Source organism: Lithobates pipiens, unplaced genomic scaffold (assembly GCF_037356315.1).
Source record: "Lithobates pipiens isolate NorthernLeopardFrog02 unplaced genomic scaffold, aLitPip1_a1.2 Scaffold_8, whole genome shotgun sequence".
Lineage (NCBI taxonomy): Eukaryota > Metazoa > Chordata > Amphibia > Anura > Ranidae > Lithobates > Lithobates pipiens.
In genome coordinates, this window is record NW_027507903.1 from 579,800,665 (window position 1) to 579,817,098 (window position 16,434).

Sequence of the window (16,434 nt, forward strand, 5' to 3'; positions counted from 1 at the left end):
TGACCGCTGCCCTATACTGCAGCAGTCCTTCAGCGGTATAGGGACTGACGTACAGTCTGCTAAACACTAATACACAACCTGCTTGGTCCACAAAAGTTCTTATAAGGACTGGTAACTTGGTATAGGGTGCTACGGTACATAGGCTTGAGTGCGGTACAGTCTGCTGTTCTGTAAGGACCGCTATCGGTCCACAATAGATAGGGTTGACGTGCACCACTGCTGACCGCTGCCCTATACTGCAGCAGTCCTTCAGCGGTATAGGGACTGACGTACAGTCTGCTAAACACTAATACACAACCTGCTTGGTCCACAAAAGTTCTTATAAGGACTGGTAACTTGGTATAGGGTGCTACGGTACATAGGCTTGAGTGCGGTACAGTCTGCTGTTCTGTAAGGACCGCTATCGGTCCACAATAGATAGGGTTGACGTGCACCACTGCTGACCGCTGCCCTATACTGCAGCAGTCCTTCAGCGGTATAGGGACTGACGTACAGTCTGCTAATCACTAACACACAACCTGCTTGTTCCACAAAAGTTCTTATAAGGACTGGTAACTTGGTATAGGGTGCTACGGTACATAGGCTTGAGTGCGGTACAGTCTGCTGTTCTGTAAGGACCGCTATCGGTCCACAATAGATAGGGTTGACGTGCACCACTGCTGACCGCTGCCCTATACTGCAGCAGTCCTTCAGCGGTATAGGGACTGACGTACAGTCTGCTAAACACTAACACACAACCTGCTTGGTCCACAAAAGTTCTTATAAGGACTGGTAACTTGGTATAGGGTGCTACGGTACATAGGCTTGAGTGCGGTACAGTCTGCTGTTCTGTAAGGACCGCTATCGGTCCACAATAGATAGGGTTGACGTGCACCACTGCTGACCGCTGCCCTATACTGCAGCAGTCCTTCAGCGGTATAGGGACTGACGTACAGTCTGCTAAACACTAATACACAACCTGCTTGGTCCACAAAAGTTCTTATAAGGACTGGTAACTTGGTATAGGGTGCTACGGTACATAGGCTTGAGTGCGGTACAGTCTGCTGTTCTGTAAGGACCGCTATCGGTCCACAATAGATAGGGTTGACGTGCACCACTGCTGACCGCTGCCCTATACTGCAGCAGTCCTTCAGCGGTATAGGGACTGACGTACAGTCTGCTAATCACTAACACACAACCTGCTTGTTCCACAAAAGTTCTTATAAGGACTGGTAACTTGGTATAGGGTGCTACGGTACATAGGCTTGAGTGCGGTACAGTCTGCTGTTCTGTAAGGACCGCTATCGGTCCACAATAGATAGGGTTGACGTGCACCACTGCTGACCGCTGCCCTATACTGCAGCAGTCCTTCAGCGGTATAGGGACTGACGTACAGTCTGCTAAACACTAATACACAACCTGCTTGGTCCACAAAAGTTCTTATAAGGACTGGTAACTTGGTATAGGGTGCTACGGTACATAGGCTTGAGTGCGGTACAGTCTGCTGTTCTGTAAGGACCGCTATCGGTCCACAATAGATAGGGTTGACGTGCACCACTGCTGACCGCTGCCCTATACTGCAGCAGTCCTTCAGCGGTATAGGGACTGACGTACAGTCTGCTAAACACTAATACACAACCTGCTTGGTCCACAAAAGTTCTTATAAGGACTGGTAACTTGGTATAGGGTGCTACGGTACATAGGCTTGAGTGCGGTACAGTCTGCTGTTCTGTAAGGACCGCTATAGGTCCACAATAGATAGGGTTGACGTGCACCACTGCTGACCGCTCACCTATACTGCAGCAGTCCTTCAGCGGTATAGGGACTAAGAGTTTTGTCACAGGGTCATTTAAAAAATGACATGCAGAGGAAGAGGCAGGCCCTTCCGCAGGGGTGGTAGGGGTAGGGCAGGAGCAACAGGCTTGAGCCAAAGTGGGAAGTTGCAGAAGGTGCGTTCAATTACTTTAAAGGATGCACCAGACTTGGTTGAGTGGCTCGCTCAGCCTTACTCTTCTGCACCCTCCTCATCCTCTCGATCTGCACCCTCTTCTTCACTCTCTGCTATGTGCACCCCCAAAGACACTACCACCAACAACACGACCACCACCACCACCACCACATACCTTCCGCTTGAGTCACTGGAATTATTTTCCGATCCATATCAAGAGGACATTTCTGATGCGCAGCCACTCTTGGTATTGGATCAGGAAGAGGAGGTAGCAACAAGCGCTACTCAGCAGTCTGACGCCAGTACCCAGATCAGCCCAAGGAGGAGGTTGGTCCCCGGTGTTGCTGCCTACTCCGAGATCTCTACTTATAGCGGTGGGGAAGGTGACGTTGATGATGACGTGTCTAGTGATGTCACGTGGGTGCCCACAAGAGAGGAAGAGGAGGGGAGTTCAGAGGGAGATATGGACCAGCAGATAGGGAGGAGAAGCAGCAATGACTTACATTGCACAGCAGGGACAAAGCAGACTGCAAATGTATCAGGAGCGAGTCATCGACCATGTACGGTCACATCTGGCGCTCCCAGGACACCGGCACATGGCTCCGCAGTGTGGGCTTTTTTTAACGTGTCCGCTGCTGACAATAGCGTTGCCATCTGCAATCTTTGCAGTCAACGCGTTAGTCGCGGTAAGCCCAATACTCACCTAGGGACGACCGCCTTAAGAAGGCACATGAGCAGCCATCACCGAGCCCAGTGGGAGCAACGGAACACACAAAGCCACACTGCAGGCTCTCACCGTCCAGCCTCGTCTTCTACTTCTCCTTCTCCTCTCTCCTCACAATTGTCCTCCACTCCACCTTCCATCACGCCAAGCTCACATTTTTCTGCAAAAAGGCAGGCTTCCGTGGGCCTAATGTTTGAGCGTAAAAAAATGATGACGCCGGATAACCCTCTTGCCCAACGGTTGGCGGCTGGCTTGTCAGAACTCATAGCCCGCCAACTACTGCCATATAAACTGGTGGACTCGGAGGCCTTTCGCAAATTTGTGGCCATTGGAACACCACAATGGAAGGTCCCAGGAAGGAAGTATTTCTCAGAGAAGGGCATCCCAGAGCTATATGGCCATGTTCAGCGGCAAGTGAATGTATCTCTGGCACACAGTGTCGGTGCCAAGATACATCTGACCACAGACACGTGGTCTAGCAAACACGGGCAGGGAAGGTATATCAGTTTTACTGCCCACTGGGTGAACCTTCTGACGGCCGTCAAGCATGTAACCCGTGGCACCCGTGTAGATTTGGTTTTACCGCCACGGATTGCATGCAGGCCTGACTCTTCTTCTCCTCCTCCTACTCCATCCTCCTCCCTCTCCTCCTCAGCTGCCTCCTCCTTTTCCGCTGCTAGCGTCTCTTCCACTGCACCGCCCAAGCTCCCCAGAACCTATTCCACATGCCAGGTGAGACGTTGCCATGCCGTGCTGCGTCTGTTGTGCCTGGAAGCAAAGAGCCACACTGGCCCGGCACTCCTTTCAGCTTTGCGTTCACAGGCAGATGAGTGGCTAACACCGCTCAATTTGACAGTTGGTAAAGTGGTGTGTGACAACGGTGCCAATCTGCTTAGCGCATTGAAACAGGGCAAAATCACGCACGTGCCGTGCATGGCACACGTCTTAAACTTGGTCGTGCAGCGATTCCTTGTCAAATACCCTGGGGTCCAGGACATCTTGCGGCAGGCAAGGAAAATCTCGGCCCATTTCAGAAGATCTTACACGGCCATGGCTCGCCTTGCTGACATTCAGCGGCGACACCATCTGCCGGTCAGACGTCTTATTTGCGATTGCCCGACGCGATGGAACTCAACCTTCTATATGCTTGATAGGCTGCTCCAGCAGAAACGTGCAGTTAACGTCTACCTGTATGAACTCTGCGAAAGAAACGGTTCTGGGGAGCTGGGTTTTTTTTCACCGCGCCAGTGGCTGCTCATGCGCGACACATGCAGACTTCTGCGGCCATTTGAGGAGATCACCAAACTGGTCAGTCGCAGCCATGGCGCCATCAGTGACATGGTACCTTATGCCTTCTTTCTGGAGCGTGCATTGCGTCGTGTCATTGATCAGGCTGTGGAGGAGCAGGAGCGGGAAGATGAGGAAGTCGCAATGCTGGATGAATTCCCAGGGGGGGCTACTCTATCTGAGACAAGTCAACAACAGGAGTCTGATGAGGAGTCAGAGGAGGATGGTGCCGGGGCGGATGAGCAGGAGCAAGAAGAGCATGCTTTAAACCTTTCTGGGATCCCTGTTGTGCGAGGATGGGGAGAGGAGAATGAAGAGGACGACATTATCCTGGATGATGAGCAGGAGCCAGGCCACCACACCGCTTCCACTTTAGTGCAAATGGGGGCCTTCATGCTCCAGTGTTTTAATAGGGACCCCCGTATAAAAAGCATGAGGGTCAAGGACCAGTACTGGGTGGCAACGTACTTAGACCCCCGGTACAAACACAAAATGGCGGAAATGTTACCGCCGTCGCAGAGGGCTGTCAGAATGCAGCACTTCCAGGCCTTGCTTCGAGAAATGCTGCATTCTGCTTTTGCGTGCGCTGGCAGAGGAGCAATTCCCACTCCCAGAGAAGGATTTGCGGGTACCAATCCAACAGCGCCTGCAAGAAGAGGCCGGTTTGAAGATGTGTTGGTGACTTCGGATATGAGGTCATTCTTTCAGCCGACCCATCGACAGGTGTCATCCGGATCCAGCATCAGGGAACGCCTAGACCGTCAGGTGTCCGACTACATTGGGTTAACGGCCGATGTGGACGCTCTGAGGAGTGATGAACCCCTAGACTACTGGGTGGGCAGGCTTGACCTCTGGCCAGAGCTTGCCCAATTTGCAATCGAACTGTTGGCTTGCCCCTCATCCAGTGTCCTGTCCGAAAGGACGTTCAGCGCAGCAGGGGGGATTGTGACCGATAAGCGTACTCGCCTAGCTCACCACAGTGTTAACTACCTCACATTTCTAAAAATGAATGAGGCATGGATCTCGGAGGAATTCAACACATGTGATCAGTAGACCATGTATATGTCTATAAACAATTTTTGGAATCAAGCACACAGACCTTCTTAATTCATTTGGCTCACTTCCCTGACCCAAAAAAGCACACCGTACTATATGCCCCTACCCTCCTCTTTGAAGAGGTTGAGCGGTGTCATATTTCTACTGGGGCTGCTTATTATGAGGGGTTCCCACCATCCCTGTGCTGTGCTGACTTCCTCCTGGGTGTTCTTATTATGAGGGGCTCCCACCATCCCTGTGCTGTGCTGACTTCCTCCTGGGGGTTCTTATTATGAGGGGATCACACCATCCCTGTGCTGTGCTGACTTCCTCCTGGGGCTGCTTACGGTGCTGCTGTCAGCGCTGTATGTCACGGAGCTGCTGTCAGCGCTGTATGTCACGGAGCTGCTGTCAGCGCTGTATGTCACGGAGCTGCTGTCAGCGCTGTATGTCACGGAGCTGCTGTCAGCGCTGTATGTCACGGAGCTGCTGTCAGCGCTGTATGTCACGGAGCTGCTGTCAGCGCTGTATGTCACGGAGCTGCTGTCAGCGCTGTATGTCACGGAGCTGCTGTCAGCGCTGTATGTCACGGAGCTGCTGTCAGCGCTGTATGTCACGGAGCTGCTGTCAGCGCTGTATGTCACGGTGCTGCTGTCAGCGCTGTATGTCACGGAGCTGCTGTCAGCGCTGTATGTCACGGAGCTGCTGTCAGTGCTGTATGTCACGGAGCTGCTGTCAGCGCTGTATGTCACGGAGCTGCTGTCAGCGCTGTATGTCACGGAGCTGCTGTCAGCGCTGTATGTCACGGTGCTGCTGTCAGCGCTGTATGTCACGGAGCTGCTGTCAGCGCTGTATGTCACGGAGCTGCTGTCAGCGCTGTATGTCACGGAGCTGCTGTCAGCGCTGTATGTCACGGAGCTGCTGTCAGCGCTGTATGTCACGGAGCTGCTGTCAGCGCTGTATGTCACGGTGCTGATGTCAGTGCTCTGTATTACGGTGCTGCTGTCAGTGCTCTGTATCTCCTGCACCCTCTTGTTTGCCTACCCTGGTCCCTGACCTTCCCTCTCCTCCATTGCCTTCATTAGCTCCATAGTCCTGAATTGTCAGAACAATTTCCCAAATAAAAAAAAAATGCTTGTAGTTATCGATCCCAAATTCACCTCATACATGTATTATGCTATTGTCCAGGTGGTGGGACTACGTGCTACCCCCTAATAATTACCCCGTGGCCGCAAATTCGACCTAAAGGTTTGCGAAATTCGCCTCCCATTGAAGTCAATGGAGCCCGCGGCGAACGGTCGTTTTCGCGAACGTTTGTGTCCGTTCGCGTTTCGCGTTCGCGAAACGTCCCGTCGGAAGTTCGTCCATCACTAGTTAAAAGATCATAAAGAGAGGACAAATTAAATTGGCCCTAACATAGCGTAGAGGAATATAAGAAATTGCAGCGTAAAAGCAGGGAAAGACATATCCCTAGTTAACCTGTATAGCTAATGTATTTACTTTAAGCTATACACATCCAAGATGCAGACTTCTGGGCGGCAGTATACGCCGGAGACGGGGTGACGCGTATGCCCTCACTGGACGTGGATACGCCGCACGCCTCCAGGTCTGGGAGACGCTCTGAGCGCTGTTATACATGCACCTGTTAAAGCGGGGCAAGTCTATCAAGTTTAGATTCAAACTGATTGGCTAAACCCATATCAGATGTGCTATTTAAGATGTAGACACTTATTGGGCATTGGTCAGTCGGACTGCCACCCAGAGATCTGCACCTTGCATGTGTATAGCTTAAGGCAGGGCCGTCTTTAAGGCAGGGCAAAAGGGGCAGCTGCCCTGGGCCCTGTCATTGTTGTGGGGCCCAAAGCAGCTGCTTCATACTTGCCAACTATCCCAGTTTACATTCCCTTGTCCCTTGAAGTTTTAGTCCTGTGCTGCTACTAATGCTGCCCAGCTCTGCCCTATTGTTGTGTACAGATGACTCACCTGCAGACCCTATGTTTACATGTAAATGCTGGCATTCATATATAAATAGCAGTGACATGCATATGTAAATAGCTGAGGCCAACTGCATTGATATGTAAATAAAGGCAGCATTCATATGTATATCATGCCCCCCTGCAGTGAGGAGATGATGTGCTGTAACCTATAGCAACCAGTGAGCAGTATTACTGTACAGCAATCTCTAGCAGCCAATCAACAAGCAGAAATGTGCTGTAACCTCTAGCAACTAATCAGGGAGCTTTAAGGAGTGCTGTAACCTCTAGCAACCAGTCAGTAAGCAGTAATGATATGCTGTAACCTCTGGCAACCAATCGCAATCGCTGCCTGATCTGATACAGTAAACTGATGTTAAGTTTAGCTGCTATTTATTATGTATGTCTCAGAGAAGGTGGAGAGCGAAATTGCATGGGGGAGGGGGGCCCTAAGAAAATTTTTGCCCAGGGCCCAATCAATATTAAAGACGGCCCTGGCTTAAGGTAAAGTGTAATCACTGGTATTTTTCGATAGTATTACATAAATGATGTCATTACCTTTACTACTATATGATTACATTTATATTACAGATAAGGATCAAATCACCCAACTGTAAATCCCTGATAAAGGAATATTATATATCAATGTGAATTTCCAAAACATGTCAGGATGTATGCTGTAAATCTATCTGTCTAACCTTAAGTTGATTTAGGCAGTGGATTGTGATCCTTGGCTTGATAGAAATTACCTTTTATGCGATTGATGGATTTTAAAGTGAATTTTGTATTCATATGAGTCTATCAATATTTGTTCTATAATTAATAAAATTGGCACATATGTGCATTCTTTTATATATTGCTATCCTTTATATTTTTCTGCCTTAAAAGACCTACAGGGCGACTTGTTATTCACTGGTTGCATATTTTCTCCCATTCCATTTAACTAAGGATGTTGGCAGTACCCTATACATTTCCAATTCTCCCATCATTTCCTTTATCTACTATTACTTTATATTGGCTTTTGACATTTACAAATGCAGCAATTTAGTAATTGGATGAAAGGTTTAGCACTGGGAAGCACTTTTTGAAAGATAAAAAGTGCATTTTATATACAACTGTATAGATCAGACCAAAATGAGGGACAAATGAGGAGGAAAGAAGGACAGAGGGACTTTGTTCCAAATCAGGGACAGTCCCTCGAAATCAGGGACACTTGAGAGGTATGTATTGTTAGTTAGCGACAAATGCCTTCTTTATATTGGTAGTCAGTAGGAAAGGTGACCTTTACATTGGAAGCCAGTGGTCTTTACATTAACAGACAAAACTAAAACAAAGAGAAATCAGAGCAAGAGATCTTGGTTTAGTAAAAACAATAGGTGTTTATTGAACATTGAACAAAAAGCAAAGGCACTCACAAAAAGACAGTTTCAGAAGCTGCAGGTATAATGAGAAAATGGGGGTTATTTATGAAAGGCAAATCCACTTTGCACTGCATGTGCACCTGAAAGTGCACTTGGAAATGCAGTCACTCTAAATCTAAGGGGTAGATCTGAAATTAGGGGAAGCTCTGCTGATTTTATCATTCAATCTTGTGCAAGCTAAAATGCTGTTTTTTTAATTTTCAATGAATGTCCCCCTCAGATCTACAGTGACTTTACTTCCAAGTGCACTTTCAGTGCAAAGTGGATTTTCCTTTAGTAAATAACCCCCATTGTGGATTATTTATGAAAGGCAAATCCACTTTGCACTACAAGTGTAAACTACAAGTTCAAATTGCACTTGAAATTGCACTGAAATTGCACTTGGAAGTAACCCCCAATGTCCCGCTGTACCCCCGGACTGCTCCTGTCATCCAGCTGATCTGATGGTGAACTGCCCGGCCAGGCTGTGGAGTAAGCATCTGGCAGAAGGCAGTTCTGGCGCTGACACTTGTAAAGCCCGCCTCCAGGGATGTCGTCTTTTGATGGCATGTGCCCATAACAGAACGCATTTCTGGGGGGATTTCCCTCTCCTCAGGCTGAAGCGAGGATAATCCCCCCAAAAAAGTATTTTATTGATCTATGCAAGGTTTTTGTCTTGACTGTAATAAGATAGGAATTCAGGATACATTTAATTTAAAGGAGCAACGATAATATTTGTGAAAATAAATATAAGACAATAAATTCAACGGTAATGTATTTTTAATCTAAAAATAAATTATGCAGAGTAACAAAAATTCCACACTGATGGTGAACGGTCTGGCCAGGCTGCAAAGTAAGCCGCACTACTGTCATGCTGGTAGCTGCTGACAGAAGCCCTGCTCTGGCGCTGACACTTGTGAAGCCCGCCCTCTGCGATGTCATCTTCTGATGATGTGTGACCGTAATAAAATGTGTTTCTGGGAGGAGTCCCCTTTCCTCAGCCACAGACCGAGGAGAAGGGAATCCCCCCAGAAATGCATTCTGTGCATCTGTGCGATGTGTTTTTTAGTCTTGACCATAATGAGATACGAAAGTAGGATACATTTAATTTTAAAGAGCAGCAATAATATTTGTGAATATAAATATAGAGCAATAAATTATGTAAAAAAAATGAATAAAGAGATATTAAAAAAATAGTGTAATAAATTCAACGATAATTTATTAATTGGAAAAAAAATACATAAATGATGCAAAGTAATCAAAATACCGTGCATGTTATGCAAGGGCAAACTGTGCCTAGGCGACCCCCTTCCCACTTGTGATGGGGGGAATTGTGCTGGGCTGGGAGGGCAGATTAATCAGATGAAAAGTAGACTGCCCTTTTCAAGCCTGGGCTAGTGTATTGGCTCTTTATTTACAATGAAGAAAGAATGGCCAGCTTGGTTAATCCTCTAATTGCCAAGGGCTTATACTTTGGGTCATGGAATTTAAATGGTTAAAATAGTAGTAATAGCAGCTGCAAACATTTGTTATTTCAGGGAGTTCGGGATGGAGAGTAGTGGGAGATTGGTGAATAATCTGTAGGCTGAAGGAGTTATCAGTGGCCGGGTAACCAGTAGATCAGGGACATCTCTTATGTCTCCATAAAGGGTAACTTGTCAAATAAAAAAAACAAAACAAAAATGGTTAAATATATTTGAATAAATAGAAATGATCAAAAATACTCCCTGCACGTGCGCACATACACAAAATGATGAACGTACTTAAAAGTCTATTGTGCAACTCATATTAAAATATTTCTTGGGACCTGTCCCTTTTAGGTAGGATAATTGTCCTCAAAATGGCGATACTCCCTAAATTTTTGTATCTTTTCGAAACTTTACCTGTGGCCCTTCCCATGCCCCAACTCCGCAGTATCCAGAGGGCCTTTACTAAATTCATATGGGGTGACAAAGCACATAGAATTGCCCATACGGTTGTCTTTGCACCGCGCTCACACGGGGGTCTGGGAGCTCCCGATATTATACGATATTATTAGGGATGCACCGAAATTTCGGCCGCCGAAACATATCGGCCGAAAATGGCCCTTTCGGCAAAAAGCCGAAAGAGAATTTCCGCCGATACTGGTGCCGAAAATGGGGCGGGGCTTGCGGGGCGTGGCCCCCGCCCCCGGTGCCGCCCATCACGGGGGGGTGTCCTTCTATCCTTAGCTCTCTTGCTCCCCTCCCTCCTCACCTATGCTGCAGTCAGCCTGTGGGGTCTCGCTCTGAAGTCCCCCTCTCCACAGCGGTGGCTGCATATGTCTCCTCAGCCGATGTGTAAATCGGCTGTGCAGGAGCTGGGCACGATGTTCACTGTGAAAGTGAAACCAAAGCAGAGGCGTCTAGCAGTGTGTGCTGTGCTCTCTGCCTCCCCCTAGAGTGCAGTACTCAGCATGGAGATTAATGAAGAGCTGCAGCTGCCAATTTAAAAAAAAGACTGTCTATATATGTTTGTATGCCTGTGTGTTGTGTGTGTTGTATGTATGTGTGTTATATGTGTGCATGTATGTATGTGTGCATGTATGTATGTATGTATGTATATATATGTATGTATGTGCATGTTTATATGTATGTATGTATGTATGTATGTATGTATGTATGTGCATGTTTATATGTATGTATGTTATGTGTGCATGTTTATATGTATGTGTGTTAAGTGTGTATGTGCGCATGTATGTGTTATATGTGTGTTGTATGTTTTATGTGTGTGTGTGTGTGTGTGTGTGCACGCGTTTTTATATGTGTATGTTTATATGCACTGGTGAGGCACAGGCAGGCTACATGGCAGGCACTGGTAGGCTGCTGGCACAGTGAGGCTGCATTGATCTCCTGTAGCATGTCCGCAATCTCTGACCAGCTCCTGTAGCATGCCTGCAGTCCCTGACCATCTCCTGTACCATGTCTGCAGTCTCTGACCAGCTCCTGTACCATGTCTGCAGTCTCTGACCAGCTCCTGTACCATGTCTGCAGTCTCTGACCAGCTCCTGTACCATGTCTGCAGTCTCTGACCAGCTCCTGTACCATGTCTGCAGTCTCTGACCATCTCCTGTACCATGTCTGCAGTCTCTGACCATCTCCTGTACCATGTCTGCAGTCTCTGACCAGCTCCTGTACCATGTCTGCAGTCTCTGACCAGCTCCTGTACCATGTCTGCAGTCTCTGACCAGCTCCTGTACCATGTTTGCAGTCTCTGACCATCTCCTGTACCATGTCTGCAGTCTCTGACCATCTCCTGTACCATGTCTGCAGTCTCTGACCATCTCCTGTACCATGCCTGCAGTCTCTGACCATCTCCTGTACCATGCCTGCAGTCTCTGACCATCTCCTGTACCATGCCTGCAGTCTCTGACCATCTCCTGTACCATGCCTGCAGTCTCTGACCATCTCCTGTACCATGCCTGCAGTCTCTGACCATCTCCTGTACCATGCCTGCAGTCTCTGACCATCTCCTGTACCATGCCTGCAGTCTCTGACCATCTCCTGTACCATGCCTGCAGTCTCTGACCAGCTCCTGTACCATGTCTGCAGTCTCTGACCAGCTCCTGTACCATGTCTGCAGTCTCTGACCATCTCCTGTACCATGTCTGCAGTCTCTGACCATCTCCTGTATCATGCCTGCAGTCTCTGACCATCTCCTGTACCATGCCTGCAGTCTCTGACCATCTCCTGTAATATGTCCTCAGTCTCTGACCATCTGATGTATGAAAATATTTTTTAAAAACAGTCATTTTCGGTATCGGTGCTGTTTCGGTATCGGTTTCGGTTTTCGGCCTAGTGTATTTTTCATTTTCGGTATCGGTTTCGGCACCAAAAAACCCATTCGGTGCACCCCTAGATATTATTACGCGACCCACTTATCTACGATGGTCTCCTGGTCCTCCTATTTTGCGACGAGTCGTTGGGCGGAGATAGAAATGAGTATCACTGACCCGGTCCATCCTTGTTCTATGCTCTGGTCTGACCTATCCTCCTCTATATCACAACTCAGACGTATTTGCCTTGCTCCTATGCTATTTACTTTGGATATTTGGAAAAAATGCCACAAGAAGTTCTCTCTTTCCTCCCCCTGTCCACCCCTTTTAAATGTTACCCACAACCCGGACATACCTGACAGTCTGTCCACAATGGCTATGACCCCGTGGACTCAAGCAGGCATTTTCCAACTTCGCCACTTAGTTCACCCAGTGTCCCGCAAACTTTTATCTTTACCAGACTTACAAGACAAATTTGACATTCCACAACGGTCCATTTTCACCTACCTTCAATTTAAGCACTACTTTTGCTCTGTATCTCCTGCCATGAGCCTGGAGAAACCTAACGCCTTTGAAATATTATGCACCCAGGGTTCACACCAGAAGGGTCTCATATCCGCTATTTACAGGATTCTTCATGACTCACTACCTCCCACTCTAGACTCTCACCTTTATATGCGGAAGTGGGCCAAAATCCTACCCGCTACTATTTCTCTCTCTCAATGGCAGGAGATCTGGACTTCCATCTCCAAAGTTTCGAGATGTGTTGAGCAGAAAGAAACTGCTTATAAAGTACTAATGTTTTGGTATAGGACCCCCGAAGTTTTACATAAGTATGATCCCTCACTGTCTCGTTTATGCTGGAGATGCCTACAGGATATTGGCACACACCTTCATATCTTTTGGGATTGTCCACGTATCACATCTTTTTGGTCTGTGGTCCAATCCATTCTCCAATCAATATTGAAAAGAGATATCCCGCTGACTCCGACACATTACCTGTTAGGCCTTCCGATCCTAGATCTCCCTAAATATGCTAAAAAACTAATGGCTTTTATACTCCTAGCTGCCAAGAGAGTAATACCGGCTCATTGGCTATCTCCCATACCTCCCACACAAGCGCATGTAGTCTCGTCCATTGCTCACATGCGTAGGATGGAGCATTTGACGGCAATAGCTCATGATTCCTTGCCCAAATTTTCCAAGACATGGGACCCATGGGATGCCTCCATATTCAACCCAGAATCTTTTATTGCCCCCTCTGCCAGCCCTTCCTTAAGTAACCTTAGGGAGATTTGATATCCTGTTTACTGTATTATAACGTATCAGACCAAGAACACCCATACGTCTGGTTTCCAATGTCTTAGTTCGTTCTATCCTTCTTTTTCAGTTATGCCATCACCATTGTATACAGCTTCATGGTGTATCCTATCACTTAACCCGTTTGTAACCTACAATATGGTGCCCCTACTATGTCCACCCAATGTTATTGACTACTGTACCGTATTTATGACATTTTTGTACTGTTTACAGAAAAAAAATTTTTTCAATAAATATACATTTAAAAAAAATATATATTTCTTGGGCTATCATTTACTGTAGGTCTATCTATAATCTGGTGAGCTGTAAAGGTTTTTAATGTGTCACAAAATTTGGCAATCATAGTTTTTCACGGTTTTGCAAACATGCGATTTTAAGGCCTTACATATTTGGCATTAACTTAAAGTGGAAGTAAACTCTCTCCCATTAACTTTAGCACATATAAATCTGCATTAAAAGCATTATTAACTGCTCTATTCAGATGTGACCTTACTTGCTTGGTTTGCTTGTAATCCATCCCGTTATCTGTAATGACGTCACTGGCGCATGCGCATCTCTTCCACGATTCAAAGCATGCTCTTTGTGTTGTCAGTCCTTTAAGCAATGAGCACTTCACTCCAATACCGCGAGACTATATTCTCAAAAACATCTTAAACACAGTAAGGAACGTGCGATTGGAGCTAATGTATATTGTATAATGTGTCAGAAGAATTTGATATAATTGTCTAATTGAAAAGCAGCATAGGAGGGGGAGAGTTTACTTCTGCTTCAACACAGCCATAAATACAGTATATACAGCATATTATGTACTTTTAACTTGTGAGTTGTGATATCATAACATTTTTAAATAAACTGTTTGTTTGCCAATTGGTGCACTTCTTAGACCCCATACACAATATACAACTTGTGTTGTCCGATTTCCTTTAGATTTACCAAAACCATGTAGTGCAAGGGCCTGCCTGATTAAAAATCGACAGAAAATTGTATAGTGTGTATCCAGCCTAAGATGGCGCTTCCCTGCCTTTCTATACTGGGAGCACACAAGAGCGGTGGAGGAAACTGCATGCAATTAGGACAGGAATCACACCACATTCCTGTTCAAATTGCATGCAATTTCTTGCAGTGTGATTTGACCCATTCATTTCGTATGGGCCCAAATTGCACCACAAATGGTATCAGTACTTGGTATCAGTGAGTACTTGTCTAAAAGTGCAACCCTAGTTAAATTCTACCCCAGCTCCCCCCCCCCCCTAGAAAAGTACGTATAAATCAGTTTGTTTGTTTTTTTCTTTGTTAAAGCCAGGGTCTCTTTATTTATTTCACTCTCATGTCCATGAATTGTAAAATATTTATATGCCTTTTATTGGCATCCTAAAGTTTTGTTAGTCCAAAAATCTGCCCATACTGTCCTCAGCTCAGTAGCCTCATAATGGTGGACTGTAATGAGCTTGTGAAAATGACAACGATTATAATTTATCCGATGACCATTGAATATCCCTGGAGGGGGTTCAGTGGGTGCAATATGGAGTTCATAAAGGCAAATTCCCATAAAAGAGTCTTCCATGGGTATGACTCGAATCACTTGTGATATATCATATATTTTCTTTGCCATGTCTGCAGAAAAGACATAGCCAGGTCCAGAGCAGTAGGGTGGGTAGGTGTCATTGGGGTAGACTTCCTTAGGGACATACCATTTGTATGCTTTATTCCTCAGTGGTCCTGTATTTTTCACTATGTACCCTGTGAAATAGTTGGTACGGACTGGAAGTTCTGGCCAAAGAAGCTGGTGGACAAGGTAGTCTACATTGAGGAACATGTCATTATCGATTTTCACCACGTAGCTGGCTGTGGGGCAGAATTTAGCAACCCATTCCATGCCCATTAAGGTTTTTAAAGTAAGGTTATAGTAAGTGTCCATGAAGTCTTGTTGGACAATATCCCCAAAGGCTTCACTTTCTTCTTCCAGCATCCTCTGGGTTCTGTTCACAACAAAATTTGGGAGACCAACCAAAAAGATCCTCACCACGTCAACATCGTAATTACTCTCATTGCCCCAGGTTTCTCGAATGGCATGCCTAGTATCGATTTCATGAGACCTACCAATTACTATTATGACTAGAAAGGGGTTTCGGTCTTTGCACTTCTTCTCCTGGTTGATGAGGAATTTGTATGGGTAAGGGTAAGGGGGGGCCAGAGGGTGTTGGAAGCCCGGATAGGTCAGGTTGTTTACAGGGATTTCCTGGTCACTTAAATGCCCCCGAAACATCAATCTTTTATTGAGCCCGTCTTCATTTTTAAAGTACAGGTATCCAGATGCAAACATCAATGTGAACAGAAGGGAGCTAGAAAACCTCGCCACACAGCGTCGTTCCATTGAGCTGAATCCCACCAGAACCTCTGTACAAAGATAAGAGAATATCTACATGTAAGTACTTTGCGCAAAAAAACAGGGCTTGCTCTATACTTATTATGCTGTATAGGGGTTTCTAGGCAGTTACATATAGTTACATAATTAATCTGGTTGAAAAAAAGCACAAGTCTGTAGTTCAACCAATAAAAGAAAAAAAAAAAAACTATACAATCCTATATGCACAGTTGATCCAGTTACATAGTAGGTGAGGTTGAAAAAAGACACAAGTCCATCAAGTCCAATGTGTGTGATTATATGTCTGTATTACACTGTATATCCCTGTATGTTGTGGTCGTTCAGGTGTATATCTAATAGTTTTTTTTGAAACTATCGATGCTCCCTGCTGAAACCACCACCTGTGGAAGGAAACTGCACATTCTTGCCGCTCTTACAGTAAAGAACCCTCTACGCAGTTTAAGGTTAAACCTAAACTTTTCTTCTAATTTTAATGAGTGGCCACGTGTCATATTAATCTCCCTTCCGTAGAAAAGTTTTATCCCGATTGTGGGATCACCAGTATGGTATTTGTAAATTGAAATCAAGTGTCTGCAAAGAGAATAAGTTC

At 46.2% G+C, this 16,434-nt stretch overlaps 1 protein-coding gene across 2 annotated transcripts in view; it reads right to left on the minus strand.

Annotated features, from left to right (window-relative positions):
- Positions 1–8,305: 8,305 nt before the first annotated feature.
- Positions 8,306–16,434, minus strand: part of LOC143961098 (beta-1,3-galactosyltransferase 2-like) — a 48,152-nt gene continuing 40,023 nt past the window's right edge. For both annotated transcript variants that reach the window (XM_077470262.1, XM_077470263.1), the window contains one exon: positions 8,306–15,856. In XM_077470262.1, the coding sequence (XP_077326388.1) occupies positions 14,820–15,833 (1,014 nt within the window). In that variant the 5' untranslated portion in view covers positions 15,834–15,856 and the 3' untranslated portion in view covers positions 8,306–14,819. The remainder of the gene's footprint in view (positions 15,857–16,434) is intronic.